The following is a 21,797-nucleotide window of genomic DNA, read 5'->3' on the forward strand; positions in this document are numbered from 1 at the left end:
GAGCAGCCAACCATGAGGTTCACCTGGCTTTTCCTCTCCCCCCCATGACCCACCCCTGCGGGGCCCTTGGCTGGGCTGCCTTCCCCATTCCTGCTGAGTGTTGTGCGGCTCTTGCTTAAGAGGGTGCAGCCAACTCCCTGCAGCGCCTAGAGAGGAAGTGGAAGGAGGAGCGCTCGCCAGCTGGGATTGGCTCCAGAATAACTGGTCACTCCCCAGCCGGGTGTAAACAGACTAAATCCCCTTTCTCTTTCTGCTCCAATCAGTCCTACGCGCTGATGGATCGCGGTAACCTGCAGAGGCTGGGAGCCTCATCCCCATCAGACTGACGGCCGTGGGTCTGCCCTGGACAGCGGCTCTTTCGCCTAGGACCCGGCATTGTGTGCCACGGGGCAGCCTTCCTGGCGCAAACTGTGATTCCAGGGGCGAGAGAAGATGTTTAAATACACCCCGCCGTGGCAGGTCCTCTGTTCCACCCTGGAGCCCAGGGCACAGGTAAGCGCAATGGTGAGACATTCTTAGGCTGTTTCTTCATGTGAATCTTCACCCCCAGCGCTAAGAGGAGGCTGTGTGACCTAGTGATTAGAGCAGGGGGGAGATGGAACTGTGAGCCAGGACTCCTGGGTCCTACAGCCTTTCCATCCCTGGGCTGGAGTGTGCCCTAGGGTTAGGCTGGGGATCCGGACTCCTGGGTTCTGTTCATGCCTTGAGTACAGTGTCTAGTTTAGTGATTAGAAAGGGGCGGGGGAATGGAAGCCAGGATGCCTGTGTTTTCTATTCCCAACTCTGGGAAGGAGTGCACCCTATGGGGTTCAGACTGGGCGCCAGGACTCCTGGGTTCTATTCCTGGGTTTGGTTGGGGGTATGGTCCAGTGGTTAGAGCAGGTGGGTCTGGGAGCCAGGACTCCTGGGTTCTATTCCTGGGTTTGGTTGGGGGTGTGGTCCAGTGGTTAGAGCAGGTGGGTCTGGGAGCCAGGACTCCTGGGTTCTATTCTTGGTGAGTGTTCTCTAGCAGGTTAAGCAGGGGATTGGAAATCAGGATTCCTGTGCTGGCCCAGTGCTTGGCTACATTCCACATCAGCTGTTGTTACCTCCAAGTGACCCTGGCGGACACCAGGCAGACTGGTTAGTTCACCGCTCCCCTGGAAGCTGCTGGCTTTCTAACAGCCCTGGCGCTCGCAGGTGTAAGAGGAGAGCCGGTTGTCCCGGTTGTCCGTGCAGGGAGCCCTGCTGGGATCAGGACTATGCGAACATCAACATCCCACTCACATCAGAGGGAAGCGAGAGCCTAAATCACCTCTCTGGAGCACCGCAGCATAATGGGTGCGTCCTTCCTGGACTTACCTGCTGCAGGTGTGTTCTATCCAGACTCTGCTGGTACGCTCACCAGCGCGGCAGGGACCTTCCACCCGCATTCACCTGCTGTATTCAGCCACACGCCAGGTACCTTCTGTCTGCCCTTCCCTGAAACACTCAGCAGCTGGGAGGTGTCCTCTGCCTGCGCTCACCTGCTGTGTTAAGTAGCTGCGCTCTGCTTGAAGCTGTCTGAAATGTCCAGTAGCCGCTAGCAGCGTTCTGTAACACGCCCCAGGGCTCTGAGACCCAGAGCTAGAGCATCGGTGACACCTGCCAAGGGGTACAAGAAATCCCAGCGCCTGATTTTGAACTAGACACACCCTCGTCCTGAGGGTGCGGTATCTTTCTTACCCACGTTAACAGACAGTGGACTTTGTTTCAAATCAGAACACATCTGCTTCTGCATACTGGAGCCTTAGCCCCGGTCTACACTACGAGTTTAAGTCAAATTAAGCAGCATTAGATCGATTTAACCCTGCACCTGTCCACACAACGAAGCCATTTTTGTCGACTTAAAGGGCTCCTAAAATCGATTTCGGTACTCCTGCCCGATGAGGGGATTAGCGCTGAAATCGACATCACCGGGTCGAATTTGGGGTAGTGTGGACGCTATTCACGGTATTGGCCTCCAGGAGCTATCCCAGAGTGCTCCATTGTGACCACTCTGGACAGCACTCTCAACTCAGATGCACTGGCCAGGTAGACAGGAAAAGCCCCAGTGAAAAACAAGAGCGACACTCACTAAAAAAAACCCTGCCCGAGCTGGGTGAGGCCTGGGGGAATGGGAGGGGAGAGTGTTTTTTCACTGGGCTCACAGCAGAGCTGGTCAATCAGAGGGCGTGAGCCTGCCTAGAACACCTGGGATTTTCAACTACAGCTTAACAAGCCCCGATCTAGGGTTTCGGCATCGTTTCTCCCAGACAAAGGAGAGGCTGGATTCTGCTGTGAGCGGGGATCCCAGCCCTGGAGCGATGCCTAAATCTGACGCCGGCAGCAGTGCCGGGCGCCCTGGGCGCGTTGTAGGGAGTGATGGGGAGGTTGGCTGGGGAGGGAGCATCGCGGTGTCACTCTCTCGCGCCCAGTCGCTCTCATTTACACACTGAGAAGAGCTTGGGCCCCGTCCCTCTGCTGAGACGCCACGTTGATGCTCAGCAGAGTCTCCCTGGCCCGGCTGGGGGAGAGGCCAGGGCCCGGCAGAGGGTGAGGTGTGCCCGGCACTGGTCTGAACTTGCTGCAATGCCCCCTGGGGAGCGGGTTTTCCCCTCTCTTGTTCAGCTTCCAACTGGGGCAGGAAATCAAAACAGGGACGGGATTTTTGTTCGGTGTTTGTGCAGCGCCTGGCGCCTGGGCTCTGACTGGGGCTCTTAGGTGCTAGAGTAATACAAATACTAAGGAATAATAATCATAATTATAAAGCAACGGAAGAGGCCACGGTACCACCACGGATCAGCTGCTAAGAAACACCAACCCACCCGGACACTCCCTGCCCCTGGAGGCATTGGAACGTGGGGCTTCTCTGGAGACCTCTCTGGCCAGGGAGAAGCGCAGTGCTGGGACTGGTCTTGAAGGGGTTGAAGCCGCGTGCCGTTGTCAGGAGGGGGCCCTGGACGGCACTATCAGGCAGCAGCCCTATGTATCAGGAGGCGCTCTTGTCTGGTGCCACTGTTGATTGGCAGGTAGCATAGGGTGCTGCCGTTTACTGGTCGCTCGCACTAGGTGGCACTTCCAGAAGGTGGCGCTGTGAGTGTCATGAGGCTTTCCCCCAACCCGCGAACTCAAAGGATGCCGGAGAACGCCCCGTCTCCTGCCCCTGGCGCTGGCTTGTTAGATGGAGGATGCACAGGGGTCCTCTGCAGAGAAGCATTGATTGCATCAGCATACCCATGGAAAGGGGAGGCCTTTCCCCTTAGTCTGACTTCCCCTTTCCCCTTGTTGGTCTTGCCTCCAGGAGACGTGAGATGTTGCTGAGGTTTATTACGAGCTGCCCAGAAGCACCTCCCGCCAACTGGTCCTTAGCAGAGCAGGGTGATGATGGCAGCACCAGTCCCGGGGCTGGGGAGGCTTCCGAGTTAGTGCCACACCCTAAGGGGAGGCAAGAGAGGCCAGAGTTTGATTCCCAAGATCCCCAGGATGGCATGGGCTGGGAGCACCAAGGCAGCCAATGAGAGACTCCTGAGGGATAAGCCCTCTCCCAGGAGACTTTGCAGCTGCGGAGCTGAGTGTTCGGGGGCTAGGGTACTGTGCGTTGGCGAGAGCTCCCATCTCAGCTATGCAAGAGCAAACACTTGGGGTATCAGACATAATACACAGCTGGGACAGGAGAATCCTGGCCGGGGAGAGGCGCCCATAATGTAAACAGGACAGTGCGTGTGCCTGAACCCACCTCCTCCTGAAGTGTTTGCTTAGCAAGGCCGTTTTGGTACTCTTCAAGGGCTCTTGGGCACAGTCCTGCCCTTTCCAGAAATGTGCTTCCTTCTCAGCAATAAGCCACAGGTAAAGAGCTCTGACTACCACGCTCAGGTATTGGGGCTTTGTGCTAGCATCTCCACTTGACAGTCACTAATCCAGTGTCTCCCACGCACTGGCTGCTGTGGCAAGGAGCTGTATGATCTCCCAGCCCTCGGGCAATTTATATGACGTGGGTGACAGTTACAAGGGTGCAGGTAGCAAATTCCAGATCCAGCTTTGAATCCAAACAACCGTCGCCCTTCTCTGGTGCCGTGTGTCGGAGAAGCTCCAAGCTCTTTACATAGAGAGAATGTAGCACTTGGTTGGACCGTGGCCACAGGAGCTGCTGGGTAATAGAGGATGTGGTGCTTGGCTGGGCAGTGGCCCCAGAGGCTGCTGGGTAATGGAGAATGTGGTGCTTGGTTTGGGCAGTGGCCCCAGAGGCTGCTGGGTAATGGAGAATGTGGCGCTTGGCTGGGCAGTGGCCCCAGGGGCTGCTGGGTAATGGAGAATGTGGCGCTTGGCTGGGCAGTGGCCCCAGGGGTTGCTGGGTAATGGAGAATGTGGCGCTTGGTTTGGGCAGTGGCCCCAGGGGTGCTGGGTAATAGAGAATGTGGCGCTTGGTTTGGGCAGTGGCCCCAGGGGCTGCTGGGTAATGGAGAATGTGGCGCTTGGCTGGGCAGTGGCCCCAGGGGCTGCTGGGTAATGGAGAATGTGGCGCTTGGTTTGGGCAGTGGCCCCAGGGGTGCTGGGTAATAGAGAATGTGGTGCTTGGTTTGGGCAATGCGCTGCACTGCACTGATGAACTCACACTCACAACTCTACTCGTGCAATGGGTCAGCGTCATCTTTATACAGATGGGGAAACTGAGGCCCAGAGAGGGGAGGCGACTAGCCCAAAGTCACAAGGCAAACCTGTGGCAGAGGTAGGGAAAGGATTTCAGCCACAAGATTTCCCTCAAATGTCAGGATGGTTTAGATCTAGGGCCTCACTAGGGTCCGGATCTAAGAGGGTCTAGTTTGCTGCATCAGAGAAGCTGATGGGTGGTAAGGGATGGCATCAAATGTATTAAACCGTGGAGCCCGTGTCTCTGCCAGGGCAGGGGGTAGTTTTCCCAGCAGATGTCTCAGTGCATTCCAGGCTGCAGGACAAAGGATCGAAAGCCACCTCTCGATGCAGCCAATGCGAGGCCTGTCGGAGAAGGGCCAAGCCTGTGGCCCTGGGTCCCTCCCGGTGAGTCCCTGCAGTAACTCAGCTGCCGGATAATTCCAGGCTGCTGCAAAGTGCAGGTCATCACGATGAGGTGCACGTTGGGGGAGGGAGCAGGGCACTAGACTCAGGTTCAACAACCCTTTGCCTCCAACAGCGAGCCCAGGCAAATTCTCAGAATTCCTTCACTGACTTGGGGCCAGGAGCTTATCAGGACAATGCAGCCCGTGGTCTCCTGGCAGCTCCGGCAGCATCACCCCACCCTGCCCCCAACCCAGACCTGCGTAGTTAAAAAACACACTTGCTCGCAAACACCAGCCCAGCCGGATGCCCCCTGAGAGGTCTCCATGGGGAACTGGAACGCCCGTGCTGGAGGGTCCATTTGACAGTACGTGCATTGTGCTCTGGGTGGGGTGGGGGGGCTGGATCAGGGGTGGGGCCTCAGTAGACTTTGCAGCTCCTGTATAACTTTCTACTGCTACTGGTAATACAGCCTCGCTCTTCTATAGCGCGTGTAGCCAGGACTCTCAAACGCTTACACTGTACTGTATGCGTCGTCTGTACACCAGTCCAGTGTGTGTGAACATGCTCACGTGTGTGCAAATGGGTCTGTGTGTGTGTGTGCACCTGTGGGTGTGAGTGTCTGTGTACAGATGCCTGTGGGTGCTCTGTGTGTATGTTTTGGTCAGTGTTCACGCATGAAAGGAGCGAGAACCAAGCCAGTTGTGTTTGTGAAGAGCCTGTGGAGTTAAGTCTGGGGAGGGACTGGGGGCTGCAGGGTAATAGAGGATGTGGTGCTTGGTCTGGGGAAAGCCCCAGGGGCTTCTGGGTAATAAAGGATGCAGTGTTGTGTATGGGCAGTGGACCCAGGGGGTTCTGGGTAATAGAGGATGCAACGTTGGGTCTAGGCAAAGGCTGCAGGGGCTGCTGGGTACTAGCGTGTGCGGCGCTTGCTCTGGACAATGGCCCCAGGGACTTCGGTGCCCTTTTTAATATTTGTGGGGCAGACCCTGAGCAGTCCATGAATGCTACAGAAATGCCAGTGCCCTGCGGGGTCGCTCCCTGCTCGTCCCTCTCACAGTAACGAGGTGATGGGGCTACTTCTGGCCTCTCTTTGCAGTCGTTCTACCGACCAGGAACCGGAGGGCAGGAGAAGGGGGCAGTAAGGAGCAGGGTCTGGGAAGGGTTGGGTTTTGCCCCACTGCCTCCTTAGTTTCTCTCCCAGGCTTGGGAAGCAGCAATTCAGGTCTTGCTTTTCTTGTCCATGTTGCTGGCAACAATACATTGCTGAGGAAATTATTACAGAGAGTGGGGGTTGCTGTGGGCTGAGTGTGTGGGGGGCCAGCGCGGCCCAGAGCGATGGGGACCGGGCACGTTGGGGCCGGCGCGACCCAGAGCGATGGGGACCGGGCACGTTGGGGCCGGCGCGGCCCAGAGCGATGGGGACCGGGCACATTGGGGCCGGCGCGGCCCGGAGCGATGGGGACCGGGCGCGTTGGGGCCGGCGCGGCCCAGAGCGAGGGGGACCGGGCGCGTTGGGGCCGGCGCGGCCCGGAGCGATGGGGACCGGGCGCGTTGGGGCCGGCGCGGCCCGGAGCGAGGGGGACCAGGCGCGTTGGGGCCGGCGCGGCCCGGAGTGATGGGGACTGGGCGCGCTGGGGCCGGCGCGGCCCAGAGCAATGGGGACCAGGCGTGTTGGGACGGCCCATCCCAGCGCCCTGGCGAGGAATGTGCTGTAAAAGAAACTGGCCCTGTGACCAGAGGCCCTTTAAATATGAGAAGCCATGATCTCTAATGCTCCTAAACGTTCCATGGTCCACAGCTACACCCACCTCTGCCCATCCTGTTGTGCCCCAGCTCCCCTCTGGAGCTGCAAGGGGTGAGTCCCTGGGCATGCAGTGGTGGGGGCTGGGTCCAACTGCACTGGGCTTGACACCCTGTTTTCGCCCAGCACCCATGGGTTGTGTGGCACTTTGTGACTCAGCCCTGGCCAGCAGATGAGAGTTTCCCAGGTCAGCAGGGTCACCGCCAGGCAGGGATTCCCTCCCTCTTGGCTGTACCAAATTCTCCCACGGAGGGGGGTATGATTTGGTCTGTGGGCTCCTGTCCATGGTCTCTCATCCCCTCCCTCCTCCTCACCTAGGCCGCCAGTGCGCCGCTCATTCTCCCCCCCAAACTCCAGGGCAGTGAACCCCACAACTAGCAGAGGCTTGCCCCATACCTTCCTATCCGGGCATTAGAAAAGGTTCAGGGAAGGGCAATTAAAATGATTAGGGTTTTGGAATGGGTCCCATATGAGGAGAGATTAAAGAGGCTAGGACTCTTCACCTTGGAAAAGAGGAGACTAAGGCGGGACATGATAGAGGTCTATAAAATCATGAGTGGTGTGGAGAAAGTGAATAAGGAAAAGTTATTTAATTGTTCCCATAATACAAGAATTAGGGGCCACCAAATGAAATTAATGGGCAGCAGGTTTAAAACAAATAAAAGGAAGCTCTTCTTCACACAGCGCACAGTCAACCTGTGGAACTCCTTGCCTGAGGAGGTTGTGAAGGCTAGGATTATAACAGGGTTTAAAAGAGAACTGGATAAATTCATGGTGGTTAAGTCCATCAATGGCTATTAGCCAGGATGGGTAAGGAATGGGGTCCCTAGCCTCTGTTTGTCAGAGGGTGGAGATGGACGGCAGGAGAGAGATCACTTGATCATTGCCTGTTAGGTTCACTCCCTCTGGGGCACCTGGCATTGGCCACGGTCGGGAGACAGGATACTGGGCTGGATGGACCTTTGGTCTGACCCAGTCTGGCCGTTCTTATGTTCTTATCCCCGACCACCTGCTTTAGTGCTCTCCATAGAGAATCCTCTTCCAGCCCTGTTCCGAGCCACAGTGCTACCCAGTGACCACTATGGAAATCCCCAGGGCGGGGGGGCCATCCTTGGGGATTCCCACCATTTGCTGAGCCACTCTTAGCATCACCAAACTCCCCTTCATGTTCACACACGCCCCATTCGCTGTCTGTCCCCTCCCCTCTCCTCCTAGAAAGAGCCGAGGATAGAACCCAGGAGTCCTAGTGCCGCTGTCCCTTACTGTAAACATAACCCATAGCCCTCCCTCAGCCCCCTGCCCCCAATCCTCTGCTTGATCAGCTCCCCTCACAATGTTCCTCCCTCTGTAATTGAGAAATCTGGCAGGACGAGCAAAGAGCCCTGTTGCTTCCAAAGACAATGGAAGTGGGCGTGGGCCTTCCTCGGAGGTAGGTCCTGGATCATGAATATCCATCCAAGGGTTAGTGCTTCTTCTCCTGCTCCGTTCCCCGGGCTCCCTGGGAGTGGGGCAGGGAGTTTAGGAACCTGGCCATTCATTCAGGTGCAGGCCAGGGTGTATGTAGAGGGTGCAGGCCAGGAGTATGGTTGTGACATTGTCCCCTCTCAATGCACAGAATGCTGCATGTGTTGATCCCGTGCACGTGTGACATACGGGGTGGGGGATCCTGGGTGGGGGATCATACAGGGACATATTTCCTGCCTGCCCGCCCCACTGCACAAAAGCCAGAAGCAGGGAGCCAGAAGCAGCATCAAACTCTCATGCTCTTCGTTGAGGATTCCCTTCGTAGACCTCGCAGCACTTCAGAAAAGTGGTTAAGTCTCATTATCCCCATTTTACAGATGGGGAGACTTGAGGCACTGAGCTGGGACATGACTTCTGCGCAGCCAGCCAGCAGGTCTGTGGTAGAACTGGGCAGAATATATTTCCTGCCCATGTCTCCCCCCACTTGGCCACGCTGCCCCTGGGCCAAGATTTCCAAAAGTGACTCGGGACTCCGGGTGCCCAACTTCAAACACCTTACAGGGGCCTGATCTGCTGAGTGCTGTCTGGTAATCGGGCTCCTTTAATGTGTCTAACGCTGAGCACCCCAAAAATGGAGCCAACCTAAATCACTAGTCCCTAGGGTCCTTTCCCATCCGACACGGCATTGCAACAGTGGGGAATGTTTTCAAAGGCCCACTTTGGAGTCTAAGTCCCATTGGCTTTACCCCCTGAGGTGCAGATCCTCAAAGGGATTGAAGCGCCTGACTCCCACGTGCGTCCCACTGAGGCTCTGGGCTTTGGAAAAGGTTCCCGCTCCAGGGGCCTGCTCTAGCTGGCGGCTCACTCCATGGCAGCGCCGTCGGAGGAACGTGGAGCGTACAATGACGTGTCCAGTGCTGACAGCCACCCACATTCCACAACGGCAAAGCCACTCCCAGCAGGGACTTTTGACCCCCGGACAGGAGATAAGCTGCAGGCGGGTGATAAGTTTCCAATCTCCGTGTAGTCAGGAGCTATAAAGGAAGGATAATTACCCGCCGGTATGAAATGAGAGAGTCATATAAGAATTCAGCTGAGCATAAACTCTTGGGAACTGCAGCTCCATTGGATTTCGGTTCCCAGTGTGCACCGGGCCCAATCCATCCCTGGAGTCAAGCACCTTACACCTGCTGTCCCCGTGACTCTCTCTAAGCAGGTCAGTGTCCGTGCAGTGAAAAGCCTATGGGAGCCAGTCAGACCGGCTAGAAGCAGAGGTGGCTTCAGTGCCAGTGCATTGCACCTGCTTTCTCCAGGTGTGAATTTGACCCTTTCATCTGGGGGCAGTGGCTTCCCAGAAGCACTGCAGAAATGGCTTCGGAACGAGTCGGAAATAGCTCCAGGGTCTCTTCTGCTTGGAGCAGACGTTCTGCACCAGTCACGCAGTAGGAAGGGCTGCAGATACCATTGCCAGAGAGGGGGTGTTGTAGTTCGAGTAGGGGACTGGGAGTCAGGACTCCTGGGTTCTCATTCAAGGAAGGGAATGGGGGGTAGTGATTAGGAGTGGGACTCAGCTCTGGGAGGAGAGTGGGGTCTAGTGGTTAGAGCAAGAGATGAGGCATCCTGGGTTCCATTCTACACCCTAGTATCTCGCTCTAATCTGTCAGTCAATTTCCTCCACTATAAAATGGGGTGTCATAATATTGACCTCACCTCCAGCTGGGAGGCTGAGTTAACTGTATTTGTAAAGCCCTCAGCTCCCGGGAGGAACAGCTGTGCAAAGTTCTCCAGTGGCTGGCAGAGCCGTCCTCACATAACTCAAACATGAGGCTTGTCGCTTCTTCGTGCCTGACGCATGCAATGGCTAACCTTAGCAGGTGACACCATTTTACTGACCGCAGCAACGTCACAGCTGGGAGAGATGCGACCGCATCACAGCAGCCCTTTCATCGAGCTGTACAAGGCATTACAAGGTCCAGTGGTTGGAAGCTGAAGCTGCAGGCTAGAAATAAGTGGAAGTATTTAAAAGTGAGGGTGAGGGGCTTTAATCATTGAAACAACAGACCTACGGTGCTGGGGGATCCTCCAGCGCTTGAAGTCTTTACATCAAGACTGGGTATCTTTCCAAGAGTCGCTGGGTGAGTTTCTCTGGCTTGGGTTATACAGTTGGTCACACTAGATGATCATAAGGGTTTCTGATGGCATCGAGAGATCTATAGTCAAGGTTGTGAAGAGATGTTGTGAAGGCCAAGGCTATAACAGGGTTCAAAAAGGAACTAGACAAGTTCACCGAGGATAGGTCCATCAATGGCTATTAGCCAGGACGGGCAGGGATGGTGTCCCTAGCCTCTGTTTGTCAGAAGCTGGGAAGGGGCGACAGGGGATGGGTCACTTGGTGATTCCCTGTTCTGTTCATTCCCTCTGGGGCCCCTGGCATTGGCCACTGTTGGAAGACAGGACACTGGGCTGGATGGACCTTTGGTCTGACCCAGGAGGGCCGCTCTTATGTTCTTCTTATGTTCAAGGTGCAATAAACACCTCTACCCCGATATAACGTGACCCGCTATATCACGAATTCGGATAGAACGCGGTAAAGCAGCACTCCAGGGAGGCGGGGCTGCGCGCTCCGGTGGATCAAAGCAAGTTCACTATAACGCGGTAAGAGGTTTTGGCTCCCGAGGACAGCGTTCTATTGGGGTAGAGGTGTACTTACTTTGAGCCTGATGCAAGACCTCCTGAAGCTATTTCTATTAACTTCAGTGGGCTTTGGGTCAGGCTTTTACTGGTTACATGTAATCACGTCTCCTTCTAGTGTCCCCAGTTACTATAACAGCTGGCTACGTACTACCCCTGGATGGAGGGTCCCCTTTAGCTCAAATGGAGAACTCTGGTTTTGGTGCTGTTTTCGATTGCTGCTGACGTGTGTGGCAAGGATTATTACATAGATAGCCTGGACTCCCAGCCCCGCCCCAATACATAAATGAATGCACTGCGTAGATATCTATGGAGCTCCCCATCCCTGAGAATTCTGTGCTCCACTAATCGACTCCGGATGCAATATAGCTCCTGCAACAACAAAGGAGGTAACTGGTTTACAGTCATCGGAGGATTAGCATAGACTCTCCTGCTGCTGTCGCCACCTTCAGCAGGTTTCATAATGAACAATTGGCATGAGAAGGCATAAAAGCCAAGGTCAAGGGCTGGAATTTATTTCTGTTTTGCACGATACTTGGGTGAAAGTTCGCTGCATTTTATGAGTCATGGAACTGTGTTTATGATCCACACCCTTTCGATCATTTCAAATATATACCCTAGTTGCTGGCGCTTATCGTTCCCTGGCTCGAGAGGGGGAAATCTGCGAGAGCTACAAAATGTGAACACTAAATGACATTCTTTTTCCATCCACAGGTTCATTCCCCTTTGCTATCTGAGCTTCGTTGTCTTTCCCTGCCTAGGTCTTCTCTAAATATGATCCCCTCCCCTTCATTGCTGAACAACCTGTGTCCATAACACACCCATGGACATAATCGTTGTGCTAAGCACCACAGCCACAGAGAACTTTATAGCCATAGAACTCAGATCCTCCTGCTCCAGACACATAGGTCTGTAGCACTGAGCTAAAGGAGAATCCCTTGTGCCAGCAATATAGGGCCTATGACACATAGTTAAGTAGTCCCGATTCTCTCCAGTAGAAGGCAGAGATGCTACATACACACCAGCCCTTCCTCAATATGTTTTCATCATATGATGCCCCCAAAGGTGAACAGTACACAGGTGTGGTGCCACCCACAGGTTCCACAGCATTATGTGGGTTATAGCAGCTGTCACCAGGTGGCGCTTTTCCAAGTTCTGAGTGCGTGAGCAAGTTTTGATTCTCAAGAAGATATGCAGTGTTGTTGTTAGTTTTGGCTTATGCAAGGGTTTCGTGTAGGGGCAGCTTCAGGAGAGAAGGGGCTGTGAGAGCAGCACGAGAATTTGCTGCCTGCCATGGACTCTGATTTTAGGCGATTCTTGATGCAGAGTTGCTCCCGGGGAAGCAGACATTCGTATTGGGCTGAGGTTCCTGGAGGATTGCCCTGCATGCTCTTTGACCACCTCTGTTCGGGAACTGGTGTATATGTGTAAATAAAACAAGTTACACTGAGAATATATCCATATTCTGCATCGCTGATTTTTCCTCCACTAGGAAGCTGACCTGCAGGGTCCTGGACATCAGCTACTGATCAGCAGAGGAGTAACTCTGGGGTCAGAATGGAACACTGGTGTCAGGAGAATGAGCAGCGTTCTCATACTCATTTGTGACTTCGGCTCCTTGTGTTTCTCTCTAACATGTGACTTCCCTCCCACTTTAGGGACAGCAAAACGTCTTTCATGCAGAAGGCCTTCAGGTGTATGAGGAACCCGCGATTAACCCCACTGGTGAACTGCAGCTCAGAGTCCAGGAAGACGCTTCTGAAGAGTTGATTGAGGAATCGCCCCAGGAAATGGACAGAGTCACCAGAAACCTGATCTTCCATATCCCTCACACGACTCCTGAATACAACACTCACCAAGGCAGCTCGTCTGCAGAACTGAGAGCTGAGAGCAGCGATGACGTGTTTGCTCCTTACAGCCAGGGCAAGGCTGAAAATGGCCACGACTGGAGACCCGGCTGTCTGCCAGAAGACAGATCTGAATTAGCAACAAACTCCCTGGATGCTGGAAGGGATCTCTGGACTCCACCTCCAGACAGAGAGTCCAAGCTAGAGCTCGTGAAGTCGGGGATGTTGTATGATGTCAGGGCTTATAAAGAGGAGAGGAAGCCATCCAAGCTGTACTCGGATGATGAAGAAGAACTGAATTACCCACTCACCCATTTGGACATCTCTCCCGAGAAAGCAAAAGAGCTCGAGGAGGAGAGGAAAGAGGTCATCCAAAGCCAGGTGGTGAGGAGAAGCTCCACCATGGCTGAGAAGCAGAACTCCACAGAGGAGCTGGATTCTCTAAGCACAGGCTCATCTGGTAGGTATGAGGCTAAGCAGGGAGGAGGCTATGCCACCAGCTTTGCCCTTTGCTTTGATAACCCTTCCCCGGCTCAAGTGAGGACCACCGTCGACCCGGAAAACATAGACAGGGAGCAGATCAACTTTGCCGCTGCCCGGCAACAGTTCCTCACGCTGGAAAAGACTAACCCAAGCTTGCTCTTCAGCCCGAGGCAGCACGTTATGTCTCCAAAGCCAGAATCAACTCAGAACACCTATGAGGGAGCGTGGCACAGCGCTGAGGCTGTGGTAAAGATGTTTATGGACTATGACGCTGCCGATGCACCCAGCCAGAGAGAGATCAACGGGTATGATGTGGTGTACAAGACACCCATGGCTGAGGAGCTGTATGCTCCCAAAAAGGCTGGTATAGAAAGGGACGATCCCAACGGGAGAATGGCCAGCTTGACCAAAACCTCGTCCAGAGATGACCTGGACTCCGGCTTGGGTGAAATGTCCAATGAGTCCAGCGCGGGTTACGTTAGCGATGGAAGCCTGTCCAATGAGGTCTTCGACACTCAGCTGGATTTCAAAGCCAGCAACCAGGATCCTGCCAAAGAGCTGAAGGCCAGGAATGAGACACCCATAGAACGGGAAATCCGCTTGGCAATGGAGAGGGAGGAAAGCCTACGGAAAGAGAGAGGGATCCAGAGACAGACCAGCAGCCGTGAGCTGGTGGAAATCCAGACCAAGCCCCTCCTCTCCACGTCTCTCTCTTTACCTTCCTCCAGGAAAGTGAAAGACAAAGGCCGTGTTTCCTTCTACGTCCAGAGGGAGATCGAGCAGGAAACCAAGCGGGAAGAAGATCTGAAGAAGGAAGGGAGGCTACTGGGGATGTATGATAAGGGGACGCAGCAGGAACTGGGGGAGCGCAAGAAAGTGTTTGAGCAGGAGGATGCCTTCCCGGCCCCACACAAAACAGCGTTTGCAAAGAAATCAGAGGACCGAACGGGGACCCTGAACAGCAAATTTGCACTGGAGCAAGCCATGGATGGCAGCTTCAGCCCCACGGAGAGCACCACAGATGGAAAGAGAGTCCCTAACCACAATGTGAATCTAATAAGCTTCCAGGCTGATCAGCCATATTCCACGCTAAACACCAGTCAGAGAAGCCCGGCAGATGAGCTGCTGTCATGCAATCAGCCCTCCGGCCGCTGCAGCAAGTTGATGGATGAGGATTCCTTCGGGGCAAGGTGCCCCAGCAGTACAGAGAGGGCAGATTCCACGCCAAGTCCAGAGGAGAGGGTCAGGGTGCACAAGGAATCCTTTGCCACACCGTTCTGGAAACCCAAGATCTCCTTTGTGAGCGACCCGGGGACACAGGGCCTGCTCGGAAAGGAAAAGATGCTGGAGCCAGCGGGCCAGGAGGACCAGTACACCCTGAAGAAGGGCAAGCCCCAGACATCTTGGCTGATCGAGGAGGAGATCCGGAATGCTCTGCAGAGGGAACAGGAGCTGCAGGAGCAGCGGCGGCACAGGCTGCTGACTGACAGCTTCTCTCCAGCCACCGATGACGGCTCTGCCTGGGAGAAGGGCTTCCGGTCTCAGCTTTCATCTCAGAGTTCAGGTGAGGAGAGAGAGACAGAACTATGGGGCTTCGCTCCCTTGGGGCCAGCGTGAGTCCTATGCATCACCAATGTCCTTATGCCCTGGGATTCTTGGTGACAGCAGGGCCCCTTTTATCTGCCCTGGCTGCATAAGGGGGCCTTAGAGTGAGTGGAAACAGCCCCAGGATAATTTTTGCCCCCCGAACACACTCCGGCGCGCCCCCCCCCCCCCGCCCGGCCCGGTTCCCAGTGTAGCAGGTGGATTGGAGTCATGACCAAGAGCTATTCTGTGCTTCCAAAGGCCCCTAGGAGACCATGGGAACCATTGGGCAGGTCCCTGCACAGCCCCAGAATTGGGGGAGCACAACCAGCCTACCTCACCTTCCCCCCCCCCCCCCATCCTTGTCCTAAGCCCAGGAATGGAGTAACTGAGAACCAGGCCTTTAGGCTTTAGATGGTGCACAGAGTTGGTGCTGGCCCCCTGAGCAGAGAGGAGTTTTTCCCTCAATGGATATCCAAGGAGCCTGCAGCCTAAGAGAAGGGCTCACAAGGGGTTAAGCGCTGGGCCCAAACTGGGACCCCAGATCCTTGTTCCCCTACCCCACCCCACCGCTTCCCACGTTTGAATTCAAAGCCAGCTCCAAAGTTCATGGCTCAAGCCCCATCTCCAGCACACAAGCATCTCCCCAAGGAGCGCCTTCTGGTCTGACTCAGGCAGATGCCATGCCAGATCACCTTCCCCTGTTTGCTCATTCCTCTCCCGTGTCAGCCTCCCACACCCCTGGGAATCCAGTCACGGCTTGCAAGCTGCCCAGCTGCAAGCAAACAAACAGAGTAAAGGTTAAAAATGCCACGTCCCCTCCACACCTCTGGGGCAAACATCCCTGAGAACAGGAGTGGGTGGGGGTGGAGATTGGGGGGGCAAAGAAACTCCTCCCGGCAAGGACTTGCTCAGCTCTCCAGTAGGATGCCCATATCCTGTTAGCAAACAATGCCTGCTGGAGGATTCCATTACTGCAGCACAGAGCGGCTTGATCCGGAGCCCACTGACGTCCCTGGGAGTCTTTCCGTCGATTTCCGTGGGCTTTGGATCCAGCCCAGACTGCCTGGGCGGAGGCCGGGTTGGGGTGGAGAAAGCATAGAGGGCGGTCTTAATAGAATTAGGGATGGGTCAGAGCAGGAACTGCAGACCCAAGACTCCTCTGGATTCTGGGGGTGCTCTGGACTCAGGCCAAAGGAAAACTCCTGAGACCTTGCTCCTGTTTTTTATATCCCATGGGCCCAGTGACCTCTGAAAACGCATCCCCGGTTTCTGCTCCCTTTGCACGTGTGTCTTTCTCTTTAAGCCGCCTCGGGCATCGCTGACAGCTACTGGGTGACTGAATCACCCGTTTCTGTTCCTGCCTCGCACCAGTCAGGGACGCCGGGGTCAGCCTCTCCACCTAACGTGCCCAGTCCCTATCAGGGCTACACGGGCAGACACGCCTCTGAAACAGCCCATGACGGTCCCACGGGGCCCCCGCGGGATGAGAAGAAGAAGATGAAGCTGAAAGAAGACAGGAAGGTGAGCGCTCCTGCCTGGCAGCCTCGGGGCCGGCCTGGGGCACAGTCACGTTCTAGCAGCGGGCTGGGTGTGGGAAGCATGGCCGTGCAGTTGCTCAGGTGTAAAAGGCAATGAAATTTTGTCGACGTTGCGCGTGGTGCTGGCTGTGAGAGGAAAGGCTGAGTCTCCCCTGCTGCCTTATTTCACCTGCCACTTGGAAAAGCGGTAGGTCAAGGCACCAGGCCAGGGCGTAGGTGACCTGGGGTCTAGATTCCCTGGGTGTGACCCAGCTCAGCTCCCTGCCTGTGAAACCTGCCGACTTCCTGGGCCTGCGGGTGCCCAGATCCTGCAGGGAGGGAGGCTGGCTAGACGGTGCAGCAGCTGCACTGCCTGAGGGCCTGTCTGTGCCACAGTCAGAGGGGTGAGTGCACATGGAGCCCTGCCCACGCTAGCTTTGATTTCGCTAGCAATAGCAGGGACACTGTGGCAGCTTGGGCTAGCCGCTTGAATACGTCCCCAAGGGGCTGGGTGGGCTTGTGCCAATGCTGCCACGTCACTGCTATTGTTCTTGGAGCTAGGCAGAATCATAGACTATCCGGCTTGGAAGGGACCTCAGGAAGGGATCCACTCCAACCCCTTGCTCAAAGCAGGACCAACCCCAACTAAATCAGAGCTCGCTTGGCTACGTCCACGCATGCCGCCGTCAAGCGTCGACACCCCCTTAGCCACTGCGGCGGTGTAGGTTCCCCTCCGCACCCAGCGAGCTCTGCGGCTGGAGCTATGCTTGTGCCCTATTCCTCCCCACCCACTTTGGGAGGGCTGGCGGTGGGTGGGGTCTGTGCTCCACCGCCCCACAAGCAAGCGCAGACTCCTTGAACCTTCTGCTCCACACACGCTTGATGCAGGCCCAGCACAGTCTGTCTCTGTAGGGCAGGGGTGGCCCACCTGTGGCTCCGTAGCCACATACGGCTCTTCAGAAGTTAATATGCGGCTCCTTGTACAGGCACCGACTCCGGGGCTGGAGCTACAGGCGGCAACTTTCCAATGTGCCGGGGGGGTGCTCGCTGGTCAGCCCCTGGCTCTGCCACAGGCCCTGCCCCCACTCCACCCCTTCCCCCCAACTCCTCTGAGCCTGCTGTGCCCTCGCCCCTCCCCCACCCTCCAGAGCCTCCTGCATGCCATGAAACAGCTGATTGGGAGGGAGGGGGAGGCGCTGATCAGCGGGGCTGCCGGTGGGTGGGAGGCGCTGGGAGCGGGGCAGGGGAGCCGATGGGGGGCTGCTGACGTATTCCTGCGGCTCTTTGGCAATGTACATTGGTAAATTCTGTCTCCTTCTCAGGCTCAGGTTGGCCACCCCTGCTGTAGGGGGTTGCCCCTCGTGCCTGTATTCTCTTTATCACCCTCCCTGTTTCTCTGCCAGGTTCTTTTCATCTGACCCTTTTTTTCCCCTCTTGCAGTATGCAAGCATTGAAGCAAGCGATGACGTCAACGCAGAGGTAAATACATCAGACACTTAAGCCTTTCTTCGGACTTCCCCGGTCTTCTCAGACCAGCCTCCCTCCTCCCAAATACCCACATGGTCCAGACCACGTCTGCATTTCTCTGGCACTCATTTCCTTCTAGCCAGGAAGATTCCAATCACTGAGCAGAGCTCCGAACGTCAAGTCCCCCTCCAACAGGCACTTCGGGAAAGAGAACTGTGAGGGCACCTCTATGTGTGGCTGTGGAATGCCATGGGCAGGGAAAGGGTTAACAGCCTATCCTTGCGCAGTGTAGCTACTTTGTCTGGCGTTGCATGGAGGAAGTTATTCCATTGTGAGAGGAGAAGAATAGAAGTTTTTTTCTAGCCAGTCTCTCACTCCAAGGTCAGACTGTGCTAGGAGCCGGCCCCAGCCGGGGTTAAGGGAAACTCCAGTGGGTTAACACTAGTAGTGAGTTCATTAGAAATAGGCCGGATCCAAACACCCTCCAGCATTGGGGAACATCAGATGGGAATCCAGCCCCTGGAGGCTAAGAGACCTCTTGGCTGAGTCCAGGTCTCTGACCGACTTTGGGAAGTCCTGATCTGAGTCTCAATCCAACTCTAGGTTCAGTTTTGTGAGCTCAGGCTGTGGGGAGCCTTCATTGGTCCTCTTGGGCACACATCGCAAACGCACCATGTTAAATTCCTAAAGTTTCAAGTCAGCTGATGGAAAAGGAACGTTACTGAAATACCCGAGACAGGGCCTTGAGTCTCTGCTACTCTGCACCTTGTGCTGTTGTTGACATCTGTGCCAAAGGGATGTAAAGGGCTACTCAGACGAAATGGTAGCGGATTACACGCATCTGCCACTGGTGTCAGAGATGGCACAAGGTCCTGGGCAGCAGTGAACCAGGCCTGTAGTGTTCAAGCCACGCAGTGGCTTAGGCCTGGCGTACGCTGGAATATTGCAGAGAGCTGGTCTCTGCTGGGGATGGAAAATTCTTCTCCAAACTTCATGGATTACTAAAGAGCATCTTCAAACAGCTGAATTGGGCTGACTAAACACAGCCCTTAGGCAACAAAGATGTTTCCAACCATGAGAGAGAGGAGTGGGCTGACAGAGACACCTCCAAGAGTGAACGCTCCCGGAAAAGAGGAAGGACAGTCTGGTGGTTAGCAGCCTGCAACTTGGGAGTCATGGAGTTTAAAGCCAGAGTGGACCACTAGATCATCTTGTCTAAACTCCTGTATATCACAGGCCAACACCAACACCAGCCAGCACTCGCTCACTAACCCAACAATCGGAACGAGGCCAAAGTATTAGAGCTTACAGGAGACTAGACTGTTATGTGCCACAGGCAGAGAAGGAGGAGCTGAGGTGCATCAGTGCCCAAGGCCCTCACAACGACAGGGAAATAATTAAATGAGACTCAGATTCAATTTCCTTCTCTGCCACAGACTTCCTATATGGCCTTGGGCAAGTCACTTAGTCTCTCTTTGCCTTAGTTCCACATCTGTAAAATAGGGATAATAGCACTGCCCTGCCTCATAGGGGGTATTGGGATGATAAATACATTAAAAAGAGTGAAAAGCTTAGACACTACATTAATGGGAGCCATGTAAGTATAATAGATAGATCCTGCTTTCTCGTTCTGCACAGAGGGCAGGATTTAGCTGGACAGGTGTCTCAGCAGCCTGGCCCTACTCACTGCTTGTTTAAGACACTTTCCTTGTGGATGTAGAAATGTGTAACTAGCCAGTCAGTCTGGCAGATGTGCCTGGTTCAAAAGCAAAACTCCCACCAATTTCAATGGGAGCAGGGCTGGCTACCTTATCACTGCCTTCCTCTGTAAGGGCCTGTAGCGGGGTGCCTACTCTGTTCCTAAAATAGAAGGGGTTAAAAGCAGCCCTGGAGAGGGCTGGGCCTGGGGTTGGCTGATTTGGGAAGCAGCCGCAGCTGGGCCACGCCCCAATCAGGCCACAGCTGGCCTGTACAAAAAGGCTGTGAGCCAGGCCCCCAAGCAGTCTTTCTCTGCATTCAGAGAGAGAAGGGTCTGGTTGTAGGGAGCTAGAGACAGGGTACCTGAGTGGAGCTGGGCTAGGGAAAGGCAGAGGAGCTGGGGAGCTCCAGCTGGAAAAGCCCCAGGCTGCAGCCTAGCAGAAGGCCAAGGGGTACTGGGGGTTGCAGAGGGCAACCCAGGGGTAGGCCAAAGCAGCAGGTCCAAACCCAACCTTGACAGTGATGAATAGGCTGATACTGCAGTCTGCCCCAGGGTGTGGGGCTAGACAATGACTGGCAGTAGCCTTATACTGAGGTGAGGTGGGAATAGTGGGTGGGGGTTCCCCAGGGAGGGGAGACCCTAAGACTGAGGGGTTACTGCTGGGGGGGCAGCATCCCAGGTACAAGGGCACTGGGGTCCAGGGAGGGACAATGGGGGCCAGAGGACAGGCAGATCACCAGCATGCAGAGGGCGCTCTGGAGCGAGCTAATTCCCGGGAGTCACCAGCAGGAGGTGCTGCAGGGGTGAGTTTGCTCCTCTGCAGGGCCTGATGTTGGGATTTTTTTAAAAGCGGCCTCCAACTTGAGTCACCACGAGTCAAATTTTCCATGAGCTGTGGGTGGTCAACTCTTTTGAAATCAAGACAGAAATGTGTCAAATTAGGCACTCTGAACTTAAGACAATTCAGATCAGTGCGTGCTGCTGAAAATGTTAGGCCTAAGATTTGGGGGGAGGGTGGGGACGGTGGGAGGAAGGGAAGGTTAAGGAACAAACACAGTCTTATAAAAATAAAAAGCCAGTGCATAAGAATCAGTCTATGATTTTGTGTTTAATTTTAGATTTTAGAAAGCACCAGAGTGACACGCCACAAGAATGCCATGGCCAAACGCTGGGAATCGGGACAGTTCTTCAACAAAGAGAATGCCTGAGGAAGCTCTCGCAGCCAAGGGAAGAGCAGTGACCCCGCCAGACTCCGCTTTGTATTTACATTTACTCCGCTTTGGATTCAATCTATGCTAAGTACAAATCATCCAACTGTTTCTCCACATGATGATTGTAAGACTCACGGACTTTTGAAAATTGCATATGTTTAAATCTCAAAAGGCGACTGTTTAAAAATTTTAGCTTGTGCTTGTATCCCCGCCTGCCAAAGGAATATTTTTCAGGTGGAGAAATGGATCACTTTAGTTTCTACTTCTCTGCAAGTAGATACAGGCTAGATGGAGTGAAACGCGGACTGTAATTTAACTCCGAGCTGTGTCCCTGTGGCTGGCAAAAGGAGTTATTTCTGAAGCTGTCTTAGGTGCTTAGCTATCACGCCATTAGAACTTCCCTTGATAGACAGATGTCTTTGGATCTTCACAAGCATCAAAATGTGAAACAGAGGAGAAGTTGATATGATCTGCAGAGATGAGTGCTATATAAAATATATATATTAATGCTGTTGTTTATTTTGCTAATAATTTATTAAAGAGTCATACCTCCCCTCATTCTTCCCAGCCTGTCTTGTCTGTAGAGATGTTCAGGTGAAGTTGTGTTGGGGATTTGAAAGTGTGTGTGTGTGTTTAGGGAGAATGGGGGGGAAGGGAGGGGAAAGCCCTTGAACTGCAGTGACAAGCTTTCCTGGAGGAAAGGGTAAGTAGGAATTCCCAGGATGCCTCTTTATGTCTGGCCCAAGGCATTCAAAAAGCAGAGGTGCTGCCCCGCTCACAGGAGTGGGAAAATATAAGCAAACCTCAGGATACTAACTAGGGCTATCAAGCAATTAAAAAATGAATGGCGCAATTAATCACGCTGTGCAACAACAATAGAATACTATTTAAATAGTTTTGGATGTTTTTTCTACATTTTCAAATGTATTGATTTCAGTTACAACACAGAATACAAAGTGTAAAGTGCTCACTTGATTTTTTTTATTACAAATATTT

At 54.4% G+C, this 21,797-nt stretch overlaps 1 protein-coding gene across 2 annotated transcripts; it reads left to right on the forward strand.

The window, feature by feature from the left end:
* Positions 1-252: 252 nt before the first annotated feature.
* MISP (mitotic spindle positioning) lies at positions 253-21,359 on the forward strand. Of its 2 annotated transcripts, none has more exons than XM_054013769.1 (5): positions 253-492; positions 12,649-14,884; positions 16,211-16,428; positions 17,865-17,903; positions 20,709-21,359. In XM_054013769.1, exons 1-5 carry the CDS (start codon positions 433-435, stop codon positions 20,796-20,798), a joined length of 2,643 nt encoding a protein of 880 aa, XP_053869744.1. In that variant the 5' UTR covers positions 253-432; the 3' UTR covers positions 20,799-21,359. The 2 variants fall into 2 exon arrangements, with proteins under 2 accessions (XP_053869744.1, XP_053869746.1); XM_054013771.1 differs by lacking the exon at positions 253-492 and adding an exon at positions 10,822-10,954.
* Positions 21,360-21,797: the final 438 nt, after the last annotated feature.

This window comes from Malaclemys terrapin, chromosome 24 (assembly GCF_027887155.1).
Source record: "Malaclemys terrapin pileata isolate rMalTer1 chromosome 24, rMalTer1.hap1, whole genome shotgun sequence".
Classification (NCBI taxonomy): domain Eukaryota; kingdom Metazoa; phylum Chordata; order Testudines; family Emydidae; genus Malaclemys; species Malaclemys terrapin.